We start from the raw sequence: 19,787 nt of genomic DNA on the forward strand, positions 1-19,787 counted from the left end.
GTGTGCGTATTTATTAGTACAGTGAAGACTGATTTGTTTTGCCACATCCACATCCACATCCTGCTTACTGTTTATGCAGAGCCATTCTGCTGTTTGGCCCATATCTTATTTTATGATTTATTTTCTTTATTTTGGACAGAGTCTCCCTCTGTTACCCGGGAGTGCCGTGGCATGATCTTGGCTCACTACAACCTGCCCCTCCCTGGTTTCAAGTAATTCTCATGCCTCAGCCTCCTGAGTAGTTGTGATTGCAGGTATACAACGCCACACCTGGCTGATTTTTGTATTTTTAGGAGAGACAGAGTTTTGCCCTGTTGGCCAGGCTGGTCTCGAACTCCTGGTCTCACGTGGTCCACCTGCCTCAGCCTCCCAAAATGCTGGGATTACAGGCGTGACCCACTGTGCCTGGCCTATTTTATTTTTCGACACAGGATCTCACTGTGTCACCCAGGCTGGAGTGCAGTGGCACCGTTGTGGCTCACTGCAGCCTCCAACTCGGGCTCCCAAGGAGCTGGGACTGCAGGCACGTAGTCCCACCAGAGCCAGCTATCGTTGTAAAAGTTTTTGTAGAGATGGGGTTTCGCTATGTTGGCCAGGCTGTTCTCAAACTCCTGGCCATAGCAATCCTGCCGCCTCAGCCTCCCAAAGGGCTAGGATTACAGGCATGAGCCACTGCACCCCAGCCCACTGCTGAAAATTAGAAATCACTGTGGGAAATGGCACATGCTAAAGTAACTGCACACTGAGTATCACATGCTGTAAGTGAAGTCACTATAAAAATAAGCACCTGTCATTTCCTGCATTCCAGCTTGAATCCTGAGGCTTGCTGCTGCTCTGCTAAAATGAGAGACCACGAAATGGGAACGAGGCGTTAAAGACAGTAGTAGCAAGTTAGAACTTTGCTGGGAGGACAGAAAGAGACGTGAAAGTGCGGTGGTTTTCTCACAGTTTGTGGTCTTGGGTCTGCGTGCTCAGAGCCATGGGAACGCGTCTGGGGTCTCCTCTTAGGTGGTGGATGCTGTGTTCGGGCTCAGACCTGGTATTGAGAGAGGAGCGGTGTTCTCCTGGCTCAGCAGTCCCAGCCCCCTGGGGACCGCAGGCATCCCCATCCCCGTTTGCTATCCCGAGTTGAGATAAACCCCTCTTTGCCCAGTTCTTCCCAGAACAGCTGATGTGCTTGGCACAGAGAAGAAAAAGAGAAAATGCAAACAGATGTGGGCACAGCCAGGTGTCGGTACCCAAGCTCGATTGAGCCTTGAATATTCCAGGCAGAGAGGCACATGAGGACCAGGATGTCGGTTTGTTGGGGGGATGGGCACGGGTTTGATTGTGTGTTCCTTTGTGGGTGAAGACCTGGTCCCAATCAGATTGTGAAGGGCACTCTGAGACACTGTTTCCAGAATGAGCTAGCTCTGAGCACTTGCTAAAGTAGAGTACAGATTCCTGGACTCCTGGCCATACCCACTGGTTAGAATCCCTGGGCTGGAGCACAGAACCTGGCATCTGTGATCAGTCTTGTGCTTCCTGGGTTCCCTAGAATTAGCAGCCATCACTCTGAACGCTGAAACTTAGATTTCCTTGGTTTTCTGTTAGTGTCTTGATGAAAAACTTGCTGTTTTTATCCTGCCACAGATCAGGCAGAATTGCTGCACGGTGTTCAGAGCTCACTTCCCGCACCGGGCCAGCTCCCTCACGTGTCAGCAGTTCCACCAACTGCCCGCCCTGGTGGGACCTTACCTGGGGATGTTGTTGGAGGGGGTGACATGTCATTATCGGGGGACACCTCTGCTCCACACATGCTCCTCCCTCAAACCTCCCTAAATCTCAGCTAGTTTGGTTCTAGATTGTGGGTCCCTGAGGAGTATCCTGTCTCAGACCTGGGACAGTCTCCCAGGGTGTCGCCTCCAGCACAGGCTACTGGCTCAGACCCCACTGCCCAGGAGCCCTGAGCAACCCGACATTTAATTTCCTGCTGGTTTATAGAGAAGCCGTGATTGACACCACAAAGGCTGTGCCGGTCTCTCGCTTCCCAAGGTGGGAGTGCAGTTTGCTCCCTCGGCATGGGGGAGAGCCAGGCTGAGTGTTCAAGGTTCACAGGAGACAAATTCCACAATGCACCAAGACCATGGTGTCCAGAGACCGAGAGGGTGTGGGGGCTGTGCACGGGGCTCTGTGTGTGTCTTTTGTGTGTGTGGGGGGGAGGGGGTGTCTGTGTTTCTGTATGTCTGCAGGGAGCTTTCCAGCATCCTTTTGCACCAGAGGATGTGGTCATTCACTGAGCATTGTTTGAGTCTCTATTATGTGCTGGGCACAGTCCCTCCTGTGTGCTGGGCACAGCGCAAGGTGAGCAGTGTGTGTGTCTGTGTGTCTGCCTCTGGCTAGCTGTGCCTGTCAGGGCACGCAGGGGTGTGTGCAGATCAGCATGCTCAGGAGAAGGGGTGACCAGGGCCAGGAGATGGGGCCAGGCTCAGGTCAGGAGAGCAGTTGCTGTCCGGTTACATCCCCCACTGTCGGTGTCTCTTTAGGTCTTGCTTTTATGCGTGTGTGTTGGAGGAGGGTCTTAAAAGTAGGTCCCCCACCATAGAGGGCACCAAACACCAAACTGGCTTCTCATGAGGGAGGAGGGGGACTTGGTTCCTCCACAGTGTGGGGTCTCCACGTGCCTGGAATCTGTGAGCTATTAGGGTTGGGGTCGGCAGCTGGCTCAGCCTCTCCCTGGAACTGAATCTCCTGGGGAAAAGGCCTGGGCCGTGGGGTCCCTGAATGGAGCTGAATTCAAATCCCAGCTCTGCCCCAGCAGGGTGCGTGGCCCTGGCTGAGGCACCTGCTGTAGGAACCTCATTTCCTCCTCTGTCAAAGGCCATGGACAAGCTCTGTGCATGGGTAAGCTCACTATTGGGGCTTAATAAATGTTTGTTGAAGCTGCTAGAAGTGGTCAAGGTCTGTCTGTTCTCCCATTCCAACTGCAGACAGAACCACAGCAAACCCAGCCACAGTGTGGCGCAGACCTGGTGTGGAAGCCCCACTCCCCGCTCTGCCCCCAACCACAAGCTCATGGCCACGGAACAAGGCAGGAGTCTTCCATCTGGTGAGAGAAAGCAGGGGCCCTGGTGGGGGTACTGGCCGGGGGTTCTGAGAGTCCTTTGAGGGGGACTGGGGAGGTGAGGGGCAAGTTTGAGGCCCCTGGGGGGCTGGGTGTTTCCGGCTTCCCCCTGAAGCCCTCGCCTTGCCCGCCACTGCAGTCTGTGTGTCTCTTTCTCTTCCTCAGCTGCTGAGGATACAAAGGAAGAGGGCCTAGAAACCCAGATCAGCCGCTTGGCAGAGCTGATTGGGAGGCTGGAGAGCAAGGTAAGCCCTGGCCAGACCCAGCCTCTGTTCCTCACAACCCCTGAGGGGGTGCGGAGTTAGGCCTGGTCAGAAGTCTGGGCTGCAGAGGGGCCAGGGAGCCGTGGAAAAGACATCCCACAGGTGGGGCATGGAGATGCAGAGGCCGAAGCTACGGATCAAACCCCAGGGAATGCAGCAGCTGTTGTTCAGGCCGAAGGAGGGCGGGCACCTGGGGAGAGGGAGTGTTGGGGGGCTGGGCAGGCTGGCATGCAGCAGGAGCAGCTCCAGGGGCACAGCGTGGTCAGCAGGGTCGGGTCCCCGGCTGCAAGGCCCTAGCTTCGAAGGAGACTTGGCTCTAAGGTGGCCGGAGCATGTGTTAGCCAAGAGGCAGCCCTGGGGTGAAAGGGAGACGTGATGATTCGGGAGAGATTCGAACCAAGGAAGGAAGTGACCAGCAGGAGCAAACTTTTTTTTTTTTTTTTTTTGAGATGGAGTCTTACTCTGTTGCCCAGGCTGGAGTGCAGTGGCTGCGATTGGGGCTCACTGCACACCCCGCCTCCCGGGTTCAAGCGATTCTCCTGCCTCAGCCTCCCAAGTACCTGGGACTACAGGCACATGCCACCATGCCCAGCTAATTTTTTGTATTTCTAGTAGAGTTGGGGTTTCACGTGTTAGCCAGGATGGTCTCCATCTCCTGATCTTGTGACCCCCTTGCCTCGGCCTCCCAAAGTGCTGGGATGACAGGCGTGAGCCACCGCGCCCAGCAGAAGCAAATGTATGAAGTGTGAAATGGGACATCCGCAGGTGTTAGAAAATAACATGGCCCTTACAGAGAGCATTTTCAGAGAGTGTTTCATGACTCAGGGCAGAGTGCTCACAATATGTCCACTGGATGGAAAGAAAAGTTTGTCTTAGGGCCTGCAGACAGATGGGCTCAGTGTCAGTCAGAGTTCTGCTTGTGCCACTTCAGAGCTGTGTGGCCTTGGGCCAGGGTCTTGTCTTCTCTGAGGCTGAGATTCTTCGTCTGATGAAGAAAATAACCTGGGGCACAGGACCCCTCCCTTACAGGGGTGTTGACAGGATGAACCAAAATGATACCTCGGTGGTTTAGTACAGAGCCCAGTGCCATAGTTTGCATTTAATAGCAGCAGTGATTAGGAGGCATTTTGTTAACAAATCCTATCCATGTGCACACACCACACCCATATACCCGTAGGAGCCAAGGTCACCGAGCTCTCAGAAGCCTGGAATTGAGGTGTTTTATGTTTCTCCTACTTTTTCGTATTTTTTTTTAACACCTTGCAAAGGGTATTGCCGCTTTTAGTTGGGGGTTCATTCTGAGGAATTCATGGGGGCAGGAACAAGGGGCTCTGCACACAGAGGGAGGCAGAGGCTGACATGCAGCGAAGTCCGAAGTCCGAGGGAGGAAGCTCGAACTTCCCCCTCAGGGATGAGGCCAAGGTGGGGTTACCCCTTTCTCTAAGCTGACTGCGGAATGGCTAGGAGGGGACCCCGTGGCCCGGTTGTCATAACAACTCTGCGGGCGCCTCGGCAGGGAGACGCTTTGAAGCTTATTTTTAGTGCCCTGGTCGCCCTAACAACCAGGCTGGCTGGTAACCACGGAGTACCTGGGCGTCCTGGAGACGGGGTGGGACCAGGCCCTCCTCCCCAGCCTCTAATTGGCCCGGGCCGTGAGCAGGGGCCAATCTGCGCCTGGTTTCAGGCCCCGCCCTTCACCTGCCAACCTGAGATGCCTCTCAGCTAGAAGGACGGAGGTCCTAGGGGCAGCTGGCTGGGAGCAGAACGGGGCAGATACATGGGCCGTATTGCCTCTCCTCATCCCTTGTGGCTCTTCCAGCCTCAGCCGTAGGAGCCCACATGTACGCTTTAAAACCATGGAAACAGCCTTGTTCCTTCCATGCACACCTTCACTCACGAAAGTGCGATCGTGCCGTGTACTCCCGAGAAGGCAATACCCTTTCCAGGATCAGCTACTACAGGGCCCAGTGGAAACTGAGCACACAAGGCCTCTCCCTCAGACGTTTGGAACGTCACGGTGGTGACTGCGCAGACTCACCCACATGCTGCTATTTTCCTTATTAGCCAGTGTGCCTCACCTGCGCCCTGTGTGACTCCTAGAGACCATCTGTCCTCCTGGAGGATGGAGAGATGGGCCTGGTCGTGGTGGGTAGTGGGGTGCCCAGGTGTTTTTTTTTTTTTTTTTTTTTTGTGGAGACAGAGTCTTGCTCTTGTTGCCCAGGCTGGAGTGCAGTGGTGCAGTCTCGGATCAGTGCAACCTCTGCCTTCCAGGTTCAAGAGATTGTCCTGCCTCAGCCTCCACAGTAGCTGAGATGACAGGTATGTGCCATCACGCCTGGCTAATTTCTGTATTTTTAGTAGAGACAGGGTTTCGCCATGTTGGCTAGGCTGGTCTCAAACTCCTAACCTCAGGTGATCCACCTGCCTCGGCCTCCCAAAGTGCTGGAATCACAGGTGTGAGCCCCCGGACGTGGACAATGGGGTGCCCTAGTTAAAGGAAGCAGCAGCATGATCCTCTGTGTCAGGTAGAGAAACTGGGTTCAGACCCACGCTTGGACATGGACACAGCTCTCTCTCCTTCAGGGCTAGGGTTCTCTGCTGTGACACAGTGACTGCTGATCATCTGGGAGGGCTCAGCCCTGTGTAGATAACAGGCGCCGGTGAGCAGAACGGATGTGGTTCCTGGAGACGAGCTCACAGTGGGGCAGCACCTGCCCCGGGGAGTCTGGAGGATTGAATGTGTATTTGTAAAGCATCTAGCTCAGATACCAGAGAAGGCCAGAGAGAACTGGTCACCCCATTAGATCCCTGAGGTTCTGGGGGTTAGGACCTGGGGCGATTGTAAGTTACAGGGAGTCTAAGGGCTGCTGCTCATGATTTTGGCAACCCCAGCATCTCAGACTTGGGCCTCTGTGGTTCCCATTGCTTCCTCTCCCAAGCCATCCTCGCCCCAGCGACATGTTCAGAACCCCCTTTGTGCCCTCTGCATGGGGTCACCTGTGCCTCCCACTGCCCCCAGATGCCAGGGCCAGAGGGAGTCTCTGCCACTGCCTAGGGTTGGTCTCCGGGCCCTGCATAACAGGGCCAGGCCCCTGGCAGCTCCCTGCAGCCTCAGGGATCCCAGAGCTCCCCGCACCTGGGGTGGCGGGCATCTCTGGCTGCGACCTGACTGTGAGCTGCCCTGTTTCAGGCACTGTGGTTCGACCTGCAGCAGCGCCTCTCGGACGAAGACGGCACCAACATGGTAAGGCCCCTTCCCCTACCTCTCCTGGGACCGCATCCCTGTGCGAGTCAGGATTGCCTGGATCCATGGGGCTCGATGCCCCGGCCCCCGGCCCTGCCTGGGACCACCATCAGGGGAGATGTAGCCCCAGCACTTGGCCCCTAGGCCCTGCCCTGGCCCGAAGCCACCCCCTACACCAGGGGTGTTCCTTAAGGTCCCTGGTCTTTGATCCAAAAAAAAAGTTTGGTCTAAAACAAAGTGGCCAGCAGGACAGTGATATCAAAATGCTCAGTCCATCAACTCCGAATTTTTCTGGTCCGTGGGTATGCTGTGTCTCCGGGCCCCGGAGGCCTGGCAGCAGCTGTGGCCACGGCTGGGGCCTGTGTAATCACCTGCGTCTGTTTTCCCCATTTGTGGGGGCTGCCTCTGCTTCTAATCCTTTCGTAGCCTATTTTTATTCCATTCGTATGCTAAGAATGAAAAGGGTGGGAGGTTCATTTTTTGACCGAGGAAGGGAGGTCATGGATGGGTCTTCAGGGAGGAGGCCTGCCAGGGAGCCCCACACTGACTCCTGTTGTGGCCGGTGGCACCTGCAGCTGGTCCGGCAGGAGATGGCCGTGTGCCCTGAGCAGCTGAGCGAGTTCGTGGATTCCCTGCGCCAGTATCTGCGGGGCACCGCGGGAGAGAGGAGCTGCTTCCAGTGAGTGAGCCGCCCGGCGTGGTGGGATGGTGGCAGGGAGCTCCGCCTGGCGGTGGAGGGACGGGGCGGGACCAGCCTTACCCCTACATACAAATCGCACCCCAGGAACACGCATAGCTGGGTGCATAAGAGCTGGGTTCAGGTCTTTACTCAGGTTCCTCCCAGCCATGCAAACATGGGAGGAGAGTCTCATCTCCCCAGCCTCAGCTTACGCATCTGTAAAGGGGTGACACCCCCCAGACTCCTTGCTGTGGGTTATCACGGGTGGAGATAGAATCAAGTGTGAAAGCCTCCAGCCGTGTCTCGTGTGCCGCGTGCACTCACTCAGTCTTAGGTGTCACTCTGTCTCGAGCATGGCTGCACACTTTTCACCAGGTACAAAATGTAGTATGTGCTCAGTTAACCAAGGAAGGCGAGTAGGTGAGGCTGGAGGGGAATGGCCAAGAAATGTAGCCGCCATTTTCTCCCTCCTCCCCCCTAGTCAGGGCCGAGAAATCCAGGGTCGGGGAAGGTGCCTGACCCTCAAATTCCCGTTCATCCCCTGGGCTGATGTAGCTCCTTGGTAAAGCTAAGCCACGTGACATGGCCAGAGTGTAGGGCTCTGCAGCAGACAACAGCCCTTCGTTCTAGAGGGTAGGGGTCCCCAAGGAGCATGAGGCCCAGGTGCTCCTCCCCGTCTCTACGGCCAGGCTCTGCCTCACTCCACCCCGGGACTCGTTCATTCACCCCTTTGGGGGCACGGTTGTGAACCAGGCAGGCCAGGTCCGCACGGGGTCTTGGGGAGGGGTCTTCCTGGGCTGCAGGTGCACTGAGGCCTGCCTAAGTGGCGGTAGCCCGGGCAGGAGTGCGGCTGCTGCGGAGACCCGGGGTGGCCACCAGGGGCCGTGCTTCAGTAGCCTGGGTTGGGGCGCAGGACCTGGTCTTTCCTCTGATATGTGAAATGTGGGGCCAGGGCAAGGCAGAGCCACCCGGATGGGCGGTGGAGAGGAGGCAGGGTGGACGGAGAGACTTGGCTTCAGAGCCTCTGTAGGGGACAGTGCCGTTTGTTGAGTTGGAGAAGGCAAGTCTGGAGTGGCAGAGGCAGGCATGGGGCATGTGCTGGCCGCAGGAGGGATTCCAGCCTGGCACCCTCCCTCCACCCCCCGCTCTTGGCTCCCCCTTTATGGTCACTTGGGCCTTGTACAGAGGAGCCGGGAGTGGCAGGCAGGATCTGAGCGTTTACACTGAGGGGAGTGCTGAACTGGGGGTTCCACCCGTGGGACTAAGGACGGGTCTGCTGCAGCTTTGTCCAGGGCAGGTACAGCGTAGTGGAGTTGTTTCTAGGATTTCATGAGAGGAGGATCAGGAGGAAGATGCTTTGATTTTTAAAGATAGGGCTTTATTTATTTATTTTGTGACAGTCTTGCTCTGGCACCCAGCGTGGAGGGCGATGGTGCAATCTGTCTCCCGGTACAAGCAATTCTCCTGCCTCAGCCTCTGGTGGAGCTGGGATTACTGGCATGCACCCCCATGTCTGGGTAATTTTTTTTAGAGACAGGCTTGTACCACGTTGGTGAGGCTGGTCTTGAACTCCTGGCCTCAAGTGATCCACCTGCCTCGACCCCCAAAGTGCTGGGATTACTGGTGTGAGCCATCACATGGGGCTCACCGGTTTTGTTTAAATAAAGATGAAGCCTTTTAGAATAACATCACAGCTGGTATAGGGGCTGGAGTTTGCAATCCTAGCACCCGGGGAAGTCAAGGTGTGTGGATTGTTTGAGTCTAAGAGTTCAAGATCAGCCTGGGGACCACAGACTCCATCTTTATGAAGACATTGTTTGAATTTGCCAGGCCGAGAGTCCCAGCTACTTCTGAGGCTGAAGTGGGTCCTGATCATGCCCCTGCGCTCCAGCTTGGGCCACAGGCTGAAAAAAACCGAAGTCCCTTTTTTCTGATCCTGGAGGGTCCTGCTGGCCACCCCAACCCCCTCAGTCTTAGGGTATCTATCTCAGAGCTGGGCTCTAGGGTCACTAGTCAAGGCCCAACAGAGGGCAAGACAGGGAGGAAGAAAGGCTGAAGGCAGCCACTGTGTCCGGGGTCCTCAGGGCCCTGCGAGGGAGAGGGCGCGCTAAAGTACAGGCTCCCCCCTGTCTCTCATTGCAGCATCGCTGCCGTGAGGCTCTCAGACGGCTTCACCTTTGTTGTCTATGAGTTCTGGGAGACAGAGGAAGAGTGGAAGAGGTGAGTGTGGCAGGTGATGGGGAAGCCCGGGTGGGGGATGGCCGGCTGCCAGGGCCCCTCACCTGGAGCCAAGCCCAGCGCACAGAGTCACGAGGCATCTCTCCCTGCAAATGCATGTCTCAGTTAACTCCCGTGCATGCAGGAGTCCTCAGGGGATTTTGAGACCCCCCCCCCCCCAGTGCACCCAGCTGGGCACTTTCAATGCAGGTGCCCCAGCAGCCCTGCTGAGGATCTACCCCCACAGCCGCTGCCTGGGGGTGATGAGAAACTGCTGGGCTAAGGTCAGGTGCCCTCCTGATTCCCCCAGAGTTTCCTCCATGCCCAGCCCTGTGGAGTGGAGGGCCAGACACCCAAGGTAATTCAGTCCCTAGGTGATCAGTAGTGCCAGCCGTGAACCTCCCCTCCAGCTCAGTGGAGGGGGGATGGTAGGGGAAATCATCAGCTCTGATGGGTTTTAGGGTCCTGTGGACTGCTCAGAGCACATCTTGGGCCGTTTGTTCCCCACCTGGGGTAGAGACTTTCTCACGTGCCAGACATCAGAGGCAGGAGGAGGGACGGGGCAAGCTCATGCCTCTATCACCTGCTTCCCCAGTTAACACTCAGGGTGTGCTGACAAATTGAGAACCCCGGTGGGAGCAGGGACTCACAAACTGAGGGACTAGAACCCTTCGCAGCTTTCATGCTGTCATCTCTCCTGGGTAGAGGATGGCCCCACTCCTCCTCCTAAGGTAAAGTCGGAGTTGGAGACTCCGTGCACTCATAAGAGGGGTACCTGCAGCACCTGCCAGGCTCACAGGGGAAAGAAAAGCTCCCTGCCTACCCCAGAGCTACCCACACTCAGCTGCCCTGGGCACCCCCTCGCCTTCTCACAAACGCTCTGGGTCTAAAGATTCCCCCAGGATGATGGATGAGGTCCCCCCTCCTGGGCACAGCGAGCATGAACAGGGGCTCTGCTCCCAGCCCCCCCTTGACTAACACGTGTCCCCGGGTGGCAGGCACCTGCAGAGCCCCGTGTGCAAGGCGTTCCGGCACGTCAAGGTGGACATGCTGAGCCAGCCCGAGGCCCTCTCCAGGATCTCAGTGCCAGGTAGGAGGCGAAGGCCTAGAACCACTGTGGCCACCTGTGTAGAGAGAGCAGGGAACAGCACCAGAGGCTGCCCCTGCAGACTGGAGCCTTCCCTGTTTGCTGCTGGAGGAACTGTGGCCCAATGCTAGGTGGGCAGAGAGGGTCCTGGGGGAGAGGAGAGTGCCCAGGTCCCAGCCAGCTCGGAGGCAGCCCCAGCCTGCAGCAGGTGTGGATGCCGGAGCTGGCAGTAGAGCACCCCCGCCCTCCACGTCCAGCCAGACTGAATGTGCCTTCCCAGGAGTGTGGTTCACACCCGGGTGACCAGTGAGCAGCTGTGCATCACACAAGGGCCTAAAGCCTTCCACCATCTAAGGCCAGGGCTCTGAGCTGCCAGCCGCAGGAAGGGCTTTTCTGCCTCGCAGCTGCCAGGGAAGCTGATGTTTCCCCAGGGCGCTGGTGAGGGGAGCTATACCACCACGTGCCCTTCCAGATGCCCACCACCAGCCAGGAGGCTGCCCCATGCTCAGTGCTCTGTCTACCGTCTCTCTCTCCTTCTAGCTGCCTGGTGCACAGTGGGACGCGACTGACCGCCTCCCAGAGGCCCCTTCTTGTAAAGGACATCCCCTGTTTTCTAGAAACTTTGGTGCAGAAGTTGTCTTTCCAATGTATCCTCCACAAAAAGGTGTTTCCCTGCTGGGAAGGGAAGGAGGCCTCCCCCGCCCCCCACCTGAGCTGGCAGAGCAGTAGCTGTGTTGCCAGGGTCTTGCCGCAGCAAAAGGTGATCAGTGACAGGGGCGGCCTCCTGGGACCAGCATCCCACCTCCTCATCTCCTCCACCCCTCAAACAGCCACGCATGACCCACACTCACCACGCCCTGCCTCCGGCCTTCCTCATGTTCTCATGGTCGGGACTCAGTGCTGCCCTCTTCAGTGCCATTCTTCTACGTGGTAGGAGCCACGACCCTGTAGTAGCCAACCTAGCCAGGCAGCCACCAAATAAACCCTGGTCGGGAAGGGCGGTGTGCTGTGTCTGTTTCCTGGCCGACAGTGGTGGGGGTGGGGCCGTGTGAAACCTTCAAGTACCCACAGCCTTGGGGACGCTTGAACCAATAGGCTAATGCCTAGTCCGTAGCTCCCAGGGCACCACAACCACCCTCAGGTCCATAATTCACTCAAAGGACGGGGCACCGCTGTCACAGGGTGTATGACAGACACAAACCAGCAAAGGAAGGGGCTGCACTGAAGCCTCCCAGCTTCAACACGGACAGAAGATCACCAACCCGGGATGCGTCCCTCGTCTTTCTGGGGTATGGTGACGTAGACAGGGGTGACACCCACAGAGCTAACACCTCCAAGCTCAAGGTCCCACCGTAAATCACACGGTTGGCATAGACCACAAGTATGGCCCCACAAAGACGCTCTCCCCAGGCGCGACACCCTAAAGGCCTGTGAGTCCTTCCCTGCACACATTAGCCATTCAACGAAGCAGGAGCCCATGACTGTCAACCGGAAATAATGTCTTAAGTCTTATTCTGGAAGCTTTGTAACTTCTTCCTATTTCTCAGGCCTGGTTAGCAGGAAAGAAGTCACACACGGCCAGGTGCAGTGGCTCATGCCTGTAATCCCAGAACTTTGAGAGACCAAGGTGGGTGGATCACTTGACGTCAGGAGCCTGAGACCAGCCTGGCCAAAATAGAGAAACCTCGTTTCTACTAAATATAAAAATGAGCCAGGTATGGTGGCAGGTGCTTGTAGTCCCAGCCCCGCAGGAGGCTGAGGCAAAAGACTAGCTTGAACCTGCGAGGCGGAGGTTGCAGTGACCCAAGATCACGCCACTTAACCCTCAGCAACCGAGCAAGAGTGTCTCAGAAAAGTCACACACAAAAGTTCAAAGGGCAAGTAGAGCGGGGGGGGGTCGCCTCCTAAGACCAGGCAGAGCCAAGAACATCGCAGGCCAGGGACACAGGTGGGAGCCGCGGGGTGCAGGACCCAGAAGGGGTACCTTTCTATCTCCTGCCCCAAGCCTGGGGGTGCACAGAGGGCTGGCTAGTGACACATGGTGATGATTAACACTGTCAACCGCCCATCGAAGTCCGTGACACACTGTCCGGCCTGCCCGAGGTTGCCCAGAGCCCCAAAATCCCTGCTCCCACGGTGGGTGCCTCCCTCTTGGGTCCTGCCATCCCTTTGCAGCTGGACACTGGAAACCAGCAAAACACAACGTGGGCTTGTAGGAAGCGACAAAAGGAATTCAGCAACCATCTACACATCTCCAAGCTGAACGTCCCTGCAGCAGCCTCTCAGGGCCTCTGTTTCCTCATCTGTAACGTGCAGAGAAGCCCCCATCCCAACCAAGGACCAAGGGCTTCACTGCCTGGCATATGAGAACAGCACGGCCAGGGACCACCCTGCTGCCCCGCCCGACTGCAAGGCTCGACTATTTGAAGAGTAACCCTCCGTGGGTTGGGGCGTCTCTGTGTGTACTTAACACCTTCAGGGCCCCCTCAGAACCTTAGTGGGCAGCAAGGGGCTCTGACAAGAACACGTTTCAACCCTACAAGCCCTAAGAGCTCCCACTTAATTCACACTTCAGAGCCTGGCACAGTCAAGCACTTGGCAGGCACCATATCCCTCCATGCTCTTGGCAGGTGTGGAGACAGAGGGCAAGTGACTCACCAGAGGTCACACAGCAAATAAGCGGCTCAAGTCAGATCCAAACCCATAGTCCCGTGCCCAACTGCCCCTACCACATAGCATCAACCCACAAGGAAGGATGGCTTCGGATTAACCCGGTAACATCACCATCGGGTTTCTCCAATGGCCAGTGGTAGAATTATCACACCCCAGCAATTCCACTCCTAGGGACATACTCTACGCACAAGAATGGAAAAAGGCATCCAAACCACTCAGCCCGTGAACTAACAGCGCTATTCCCAACAGCCAAAATGTAGAAATGATCCAAATACTCATCTGCCGACGAATACATCAACAAATGCCCCCTCTCCAGCCAACAGCTCTTTCAGTCATCCACAGGCGTGAAGGGCTGAGCCACATTGCAGCCTGGGTGACTCAAACACCACGCTGAGCGAAGGCGGGCAGTCAGGACAGTGTGTCCTATTCCACTTACAGGAAGCGTCCAGAACATGGAAGTCCACGCAGACGGAAAACACAGGGTGGCTGTCTCTGTGGGATCGGGGAGAGGGAAACGGTAAGGCATGGCTCTCAGGTAGGGGGCTCTCCTCAGGATGCAATGTTCTAGAATTAGATGGAAGTGACAGAGACACAGCATTGTGAATGTACTAAAGGCCATTGAATCCTACACCTTAAGAATCTCTAATCACTCTCAAAACCAGTTCACCTGCATTTAGGCGGTACAGCTGCATACTCACTGGGCCCGGTTCAAAGCTGCCAGTGTCCCTGGGAGGCATCTGCGGGTAGGCACCTCCTCCTGAGGCGCTTGGGGTCAGCAGTTCCCTGGGCTGGGCCACTGCACCAAGGGAAAGGGGTCTTCCCTATAGCCCACCACACTCAGAGCAGAAGCACAAGGCATCTACACTACATTTTTTGGTGTGTTTTTCTTTTGAGACTGTCGCTCTGTCGCCCAGGCTAGAGTGCTGGGGCTGTTGCTTCTGACTCTCCACTGACACAGTACAGCTGTCACCCTGGGCCAGGAGCTGCCACAGGACACACTCTGTGTCGCACGCTTTGCAAGGACCTCAGCTCAGACTGGCAGCCATTCTGCAAGGGAGGGAGGGGCTGTCCACAGCTTCATTTTAGAAACCAACATAAAGGTGTAAACTGGAAGGCTGGAGTTCATCCAGAGGAAGGGTGCAGGAGCTGAGAGCACAGGCAGGGATCTTCCCTGAAAACAAGGTCTGCTCAGAGAGGGAACAGGCTTTGCCGAGGGTACACAGCCGGTAAGTGGCAGGCAGAGTCAAGTCATCTGCCAGACCCAGAGCCCATGTGCTGGAAGCCCTACACACTGCCACCTGGCCCCTAAGGACATCTGGGTGGAAGGTGACATCCCAGCTTCTGCAACTGTGACTGCGTCAGGCTGCGTTAATTGCCTTGCATTATGATAGTTAATTTGCAGACAGTCATGTGAGGATCACATCTACCTGTCACAGAATGGAGATGGAAGCCTTTGTCCCGAGTGGTGATATTCAGTCACCCCTTAAAGAGCCCCGCCATCACCTCTTAGCATTTAGTGCCAGTCCACTTGCCTCCTGAGCTGCTTTCCTGCTTTGGGACAAGTCCTCACGTCCTCATACTTCCCTTTTCCCCTTGGCAATCACAACCTGGGTCTTCCAGGATAAAGCTACCGTTGCTTGGGTCTCCATTGTGTGTGAGGTATCCCATCACCTACTCCTGACACATCGCCTTCATTCCTCACAAGTGCCCCACTTCGTACAGAGTAAGCCTGCTCCATTTTGCTGGTAGGGCAACCGATTCTGCAAAAAGGTTCACACACTACCGAAGACTTCGAGATAGCAAACGGCAGAGCCAGTGTTCAAATCCAACAGTCCAACTCCAAAGCCGCTTCACACACAGCCTTCTTTGATGGCATGACTCTCGCCCTGCCACATGGTCATATTCCAGGACTCTCCACGAATGGTCCTAGCACAGCCCCAGCCTTCCCGGCCCAGGGCCACAGACCCTTTCAGGAAGCAGACAGGTATAAGTAATAAACCAATGACTTCAGCCTCACCTCTCACTCCAGGGTGATAAGTTCTCCATCACAGCAATCTAGGCTCAGTGCAGTGGCTCACGCCTGTAATCACAACACTCTGGGAGGGCCACATGGTAGGATCACTTGAGGCTAGGAGTCCGTGACCAGCCTAGGCAAACGTAAGACCCTGACTCTACAACAAAATACAAAAATTAGCTGGGCGTGGTGGTGCACACCTGTGGTCCCAGCTACTCGGGAGGCAGGTGGAAGGACAGCTTGTGACCAGGAGTTGGAGGCTGCACTGAGCCTCAGTGACACAGTGATACCCTCTCTCAAAAAATATAAATAAAAAATAGGCCTGGCATGGTGGCTCACACCTGTAATCCCAGCACTTTGGGAGGCCGAGGCAAATGGATCACCTCAGGTCGGGAGTCTGAGACCAGCCTCACTAACGTGGTGAAACCCCGTCTCGACTAAACATACAAAAATTAGCCGGGCACGGTGGCGGATGCCTGTAATCCCAAGCTGAGGCAGAAGAATCGCTTGAACCCGGGACAGTAAGGTTGCGGCGAACCAAGATCGTGCTACTACACTGCAACCTGGCCAACAGAGTGAGGCTCCGAGACTCCGCCAAGAAATAAAAATAAGAAATGGTGCCATCTGCCTGCACGTGTCACAATTCCCAAGGCCCTTGCCTGGGAAGATGCTGTGGCCTTGGAACACAGGGTGTAGCAGGCCATGCTGGGGTTGGTCAGAGATGGAAGGAGTCCCGGGTACCCTCCCAACACCCCCACAGGGTCAGAGTCTACACCCGCAGCTGCACTTCCCCCATCCACCAGCAGCCAGGCTGCAGAAGCCCCAGGGCCAGGCACCTAGTCCCACACTCTGCCCTACCGTCTGCCCCCCAACTCTGGCGCCTCCCCACCATGGCATGTAGAGTAGGAAGGAAAGGAATTTAACCTCAAATCAATTCTGATCTGATCTCTGTACCTTGCAGGACAAGCGACCTCGATTTTTCCAAGCCTCAGTTGCCTAACCTGTAAAATGGGCACATCTGTAAGCATTACATACACAAAGTCAAAGGAGGCAGACACCAAGGCCCACAGACACGTGAGGCTGTTCAGAGGGCTGCCCGTTAACAGGCAAACCCAGAGACTGAGCACAGGTGCACGATTGCTGGGGGCCCAGGAAGGGAGAAATGGGGGGAGTGACTGCTAACGGGCATTCAATGTCTTCTGGGGGGTGACAAAACAGATTGGAATTCGTGGGGCAGCTGCACAGCTCTGTAAGTGCACTAAAAACCACTGCATTTTACACTTAACAGAAGTGAATTTTTTGGCCAGGCGTGGTAGTTCACACCTGTGATCCCAGCACATTGGGAGGCCGAGGTGGGCAGATCACCTGATGTCAGGAGCTCGAGACCAGCCTGACCAAAATGGAGAAACTCTGTCTCTACTAAAAATACGTAATTAGCCAGGCATGGTGGTGCATGCCTGTAATCCCAGCTACTCAGGAGGCTGAGGCAGGAAAATCACTTGAACCCAGGTTGTGGTGAGCCGAGATCATGCCATTGCACTGCAGCCTGGGCGACAGAAGCAAAACACCTTCTCAAAATACTAAGAAAAAAAAAGGCTGAATTGTTATGGTATACACCTTGTATCTCAGTTTTTGAAAATTCGTGGATGTGGACAAGCTGAAAAAAACATGGACCTGTCACCTCCAGCCTTGCACGGTCACATACGTGACACCATGTGACAGCAGGAGGGGCCTGGCCTATTGCCTACCCTGACGGAGGGATCCTCAAATGTCAGTCCCACTCTCCCCTGGCTCTGGCACTGCTGGCTTCTAGGAGGACGTCCCAAAGCAGAGGAGCGTGGCCTGAACTCGATCAACCAACGACGGGACCGTCCCGGGGACTGTGCAGGGTCAGTGCCAGGAAGGACGCAAGGCAGCAGCTGGGTCCCTCTCTGCCTCTCTGCGCACTGCCCTCCTCTCCTCCGTTGTTGAGACAGAGTCTTGCTCTGTCACCAGGCTGGAGTGCAGTAGCACAATCTTGGCTCATTGCAACCTCCACCTCTCGGGTTCAAGCAATTCTCCTGCCTCAGCCTCCCTAGTAGCTACCAATATGCCAGGCTAATTTCTGTATTTTTAGTAGAGACGGGGTCTCACCATGTTGGCCAGGCTGGTCTCAAATTCCTGACCTCAAGTGATCAGCCCGCCTCAGCCTCCCAAAGTGCTGGGATTATAGGTATGAGGCACCATGCCCGGCCTCCTCCTCTTCTTTACCCAGGCCCTGCAGCAGACCTTTTGTCTTCTCTCGCTCTCTGCTACCAGAATTGGGGTGGCCACTGGGGAGAACCGCCAAGCAGACAGTCCACTGGGCTTCCGTGCCCTTCGGGTCCAACTGGTGGGAGTGAAAGTGCAGCTTCCTTGGGCTCATCCACCCTCTGTGGGCGTGGGCCAAGTGCATGGCAGTGTGGGCTGTTCCAGGCACGCATCTCCCTGGGCATCTCACAGTCAAGGGCAGGATTTGGGCATTTACTGTGCCCTGGCCAAAGACCCACTGAGTCCATCACCACTGCCAGCCCTGCCTCTTCCCATTCCCTTCTGGGCTCCCACCCCTGTGCAGTAGCCTCGTCTGACACCCTTGGTCCTGACACTCCAAAACATAAGTGTCTGGGTCTCAGCCCCTAGCTCCCTTTTATGGGTTTAATTTTGTCTCCTAGAAACATCAGTTGAAGTTGAACCCTTGCAGCCTATGAACATAACATTATTTGGAAATTGCATCTTTCTGGGTACTAATTAGTTAATATGACATGCAATCAAGCTCAGATGAAATCATACTAAATAAGGGGGTAGGAGGAGCTCACTTAATGATGGGGATCTTCGTTAGAGAGGGATTTGGACACAGAGAATACACAGGGGACAGTCATATGAAGACAAGAGCAGAGACTAGAGGGATGCAGCCACAAGCCAAGGAGTGCCGGCCACCCCTGGAATATTCAAAGGACAGGAGGGAGCCTCCCCTAGAGCCCACAGTGGGAGCATGGCCCTAATGACACATGATTTCAGACTTCTGGCCCCCAGAACTGTGATGCAATAAGTGTCTGTCGTTTTAAGCCACTGGTATGCGGCTGTGGTCATTTATCGCAGTGGTCATAAGAACTTTCCTCACCTTGGTACCAGAAACCCTTCGAACCAGCACAGACCAATGAGCAGCACGAGGAGGCAGAAGGCATCAGTCTCTCCAGCATCTTTATGATGAAAATAAATCACATCGGTCTCCTGACTGTACACACAGCCACGTCGGGCCAGCCCCTTCCTGGCCTGGGCTGACTGCCCATCAAATCATCTCCCAGACCGCTGCCACTGTGCTCTGTCCGAAGATGAAGGTGCCGACCAGCACAGAGACCACTCCCCAGACCTCCAGGCAGCACCTGCCAAGTCAGTAAATCTGTATCAGAGCTTTTCTGGATTTTTGCACAAATAAGCGACACACACACAGAGAATTTACTATGTAAAGCCAAATAGAGTCATCAATTTGAAAAAAAAAAAATTCAGAATATTCCTAGTTACATGTAGGGATGGGCTTCTAAGGCAGTGGGAGGCAAAGTACCCAGGCAATTTTTTTTTTTTTTTTTGAGGTGGAGTCTGGCTCTGTCCTCCGGGCTGGGGTGCAGTGGTGGGATCTCGGCTCACTGCAACCTCGGCCTCCCAGGTTCAAGCAATTCTCCCACCTCAGCCTCCTGAGTAACTGGGACTACAGGTGCACACCACAACACTGAGCCAATTTTTCTATTTTTAGTAGAGACAAGGTTTTACCATGTTTGCTAGGCTGGTCTCGAACTCCTGACCTCAAGTGATCTGCCCACCTCGGCTTTCCTAAGTGCTGGGATTACAAGCGTGAGCCACCGTTCCTCACCCCAATCAATTTTTAAAAGCCCTCCAACCCTACCTGTTACTTCATAACCTCATTTCTCCCCACTATTTTATCAAAGAAAAAGACACGAGGGCTGGGCACAGTGACTCACACCTACAGCCCCAGCATTTTGGGAGGCCGAGGCGGGTAGATTCACCTGAGATCAGGAGTTCAAAAGCAGCCTGGCCAACATGGTGAAACCCCATCTCTACTAAACACACACACACACACACACACACACACACACACGCCAGGCATGGTGGCACACCTATAGTCCCAGCTACTCGGGAGGCTGAGGCAGGAGAATTGCTTGAACCCAGGAGGCGGAGATTGTAGTGAGCCGAGATCACGACACTGTACTACAGCCTGGATGACTGAGCAAGACTCCATCTCAAAAAAAATAAATAAAATTAGAAAAAAGGAAAGGAAAAGACAAGGAGAGAGGGGAGAAAACACTGCTTTGAAAGTTCCCCCACCCTCCCTCAGCCTCTGATGAAACCCCATGAAAGTGAACGAGAAGGCGCAAGCTCTCAATCACACACCGCCTTAGAGGGGTAGGGGAGGAGGACGCAGGAGGCAGAGGTGTCTGGGACCGGCAGCCACCAAGGCCACATTTGCGAGCTT

The 19,787-nt window shown here is 55.4% G+C and overlaps 2 protein-coding genes across 9 annotated transcripts in view; one reads left to right on the forward strand and one right to left on the reverse strand.

Annotated features, from left to right (window-relative positions):
• LOC116555687 (oxidative stress-induced growth inhibitor 1) overlaps positions 1-15,328 on the forward strand; it is a 57,719-nt gene extending 42,391 nt beyond the window's left edge. For 5 of the 7 annotated variants that reach the window (XM_032284543.1, XM_032284545.1, XM_032284548.1 and 2 more), the window contains 7 exons: positions 2,970-3,088; positions 3,269-3,348; positions 6,557-6,610; positions 7,186-7,289; positions 9,432-9,509; positions 10,505-10,596; positions 11,134-11,580. In XM_032284543.1, coding sequence (XP_032140434.1) covers positions 2,970-3,088; positions 3,269-3,348; positions 6,557-6,610; positions 7,186-7,289; positions 9,432-9,509; positions 10,505-10,596; positions 11,134-11,162 — 556 coding nt within the window. In that variant the 3' untranslated portion in view covers positions 11,163-11,580. Of the gene's footprint in view, positions 1-2,969; positions 3,089-3,268; positions 3,349-6,556; positions 6,611-7,185; positions 7,290-9,431; positions 9,510-10,504; positions 10,597-11,133; positions 11,581-13,223; positions 13,431-14,668 lie in introns of those variants that run through there. The other 2 variants (XR_004270626.1, XM_032284544.1) reach the window with 2 other exon arrangements.
• A 3,154-nt stretch (positions 15,329-18,482) lies between these two features.
• The window catches only part of SLC38A8 (solute carrier family 38 member 8), a 30,973-nt gene continuing 29,668 nt past the window's right edge, over positions 18,483-19,787 (reverse strand). For both annotated transcript variants that reach the window (XM_032284551.1, XM_032284550.1), the window contains exon 11: positions 18,483-18,681. In XM_032284551.1, coding sequence (XP_032140442.1) covers positions 18,588-18,681 — 94 coding nt within the window. In that variant the 3' untranslated portion in view covers positions 18,483-18,587. The remainder of the gene's footprint in view (positions 18,682-19,787) is intronic.

The sequence above is a fragment of the Sapajus apella genome, unplaced genomic scaffold, assembly GCF_009761245.1.
Source record: "Sapajus apella isolate SASKATOON/1434 unplaced genomic scaffold, GSC_monkey_1.0 scaffold15, whole genome shotgun sequence".
NCBI classification, from domain to species: domain Eukaryota; kingdom Metazoa; phylum Chordata; class Mammalia; order Primates; family Cebidae; genus Sapajus; species Sapajus apella.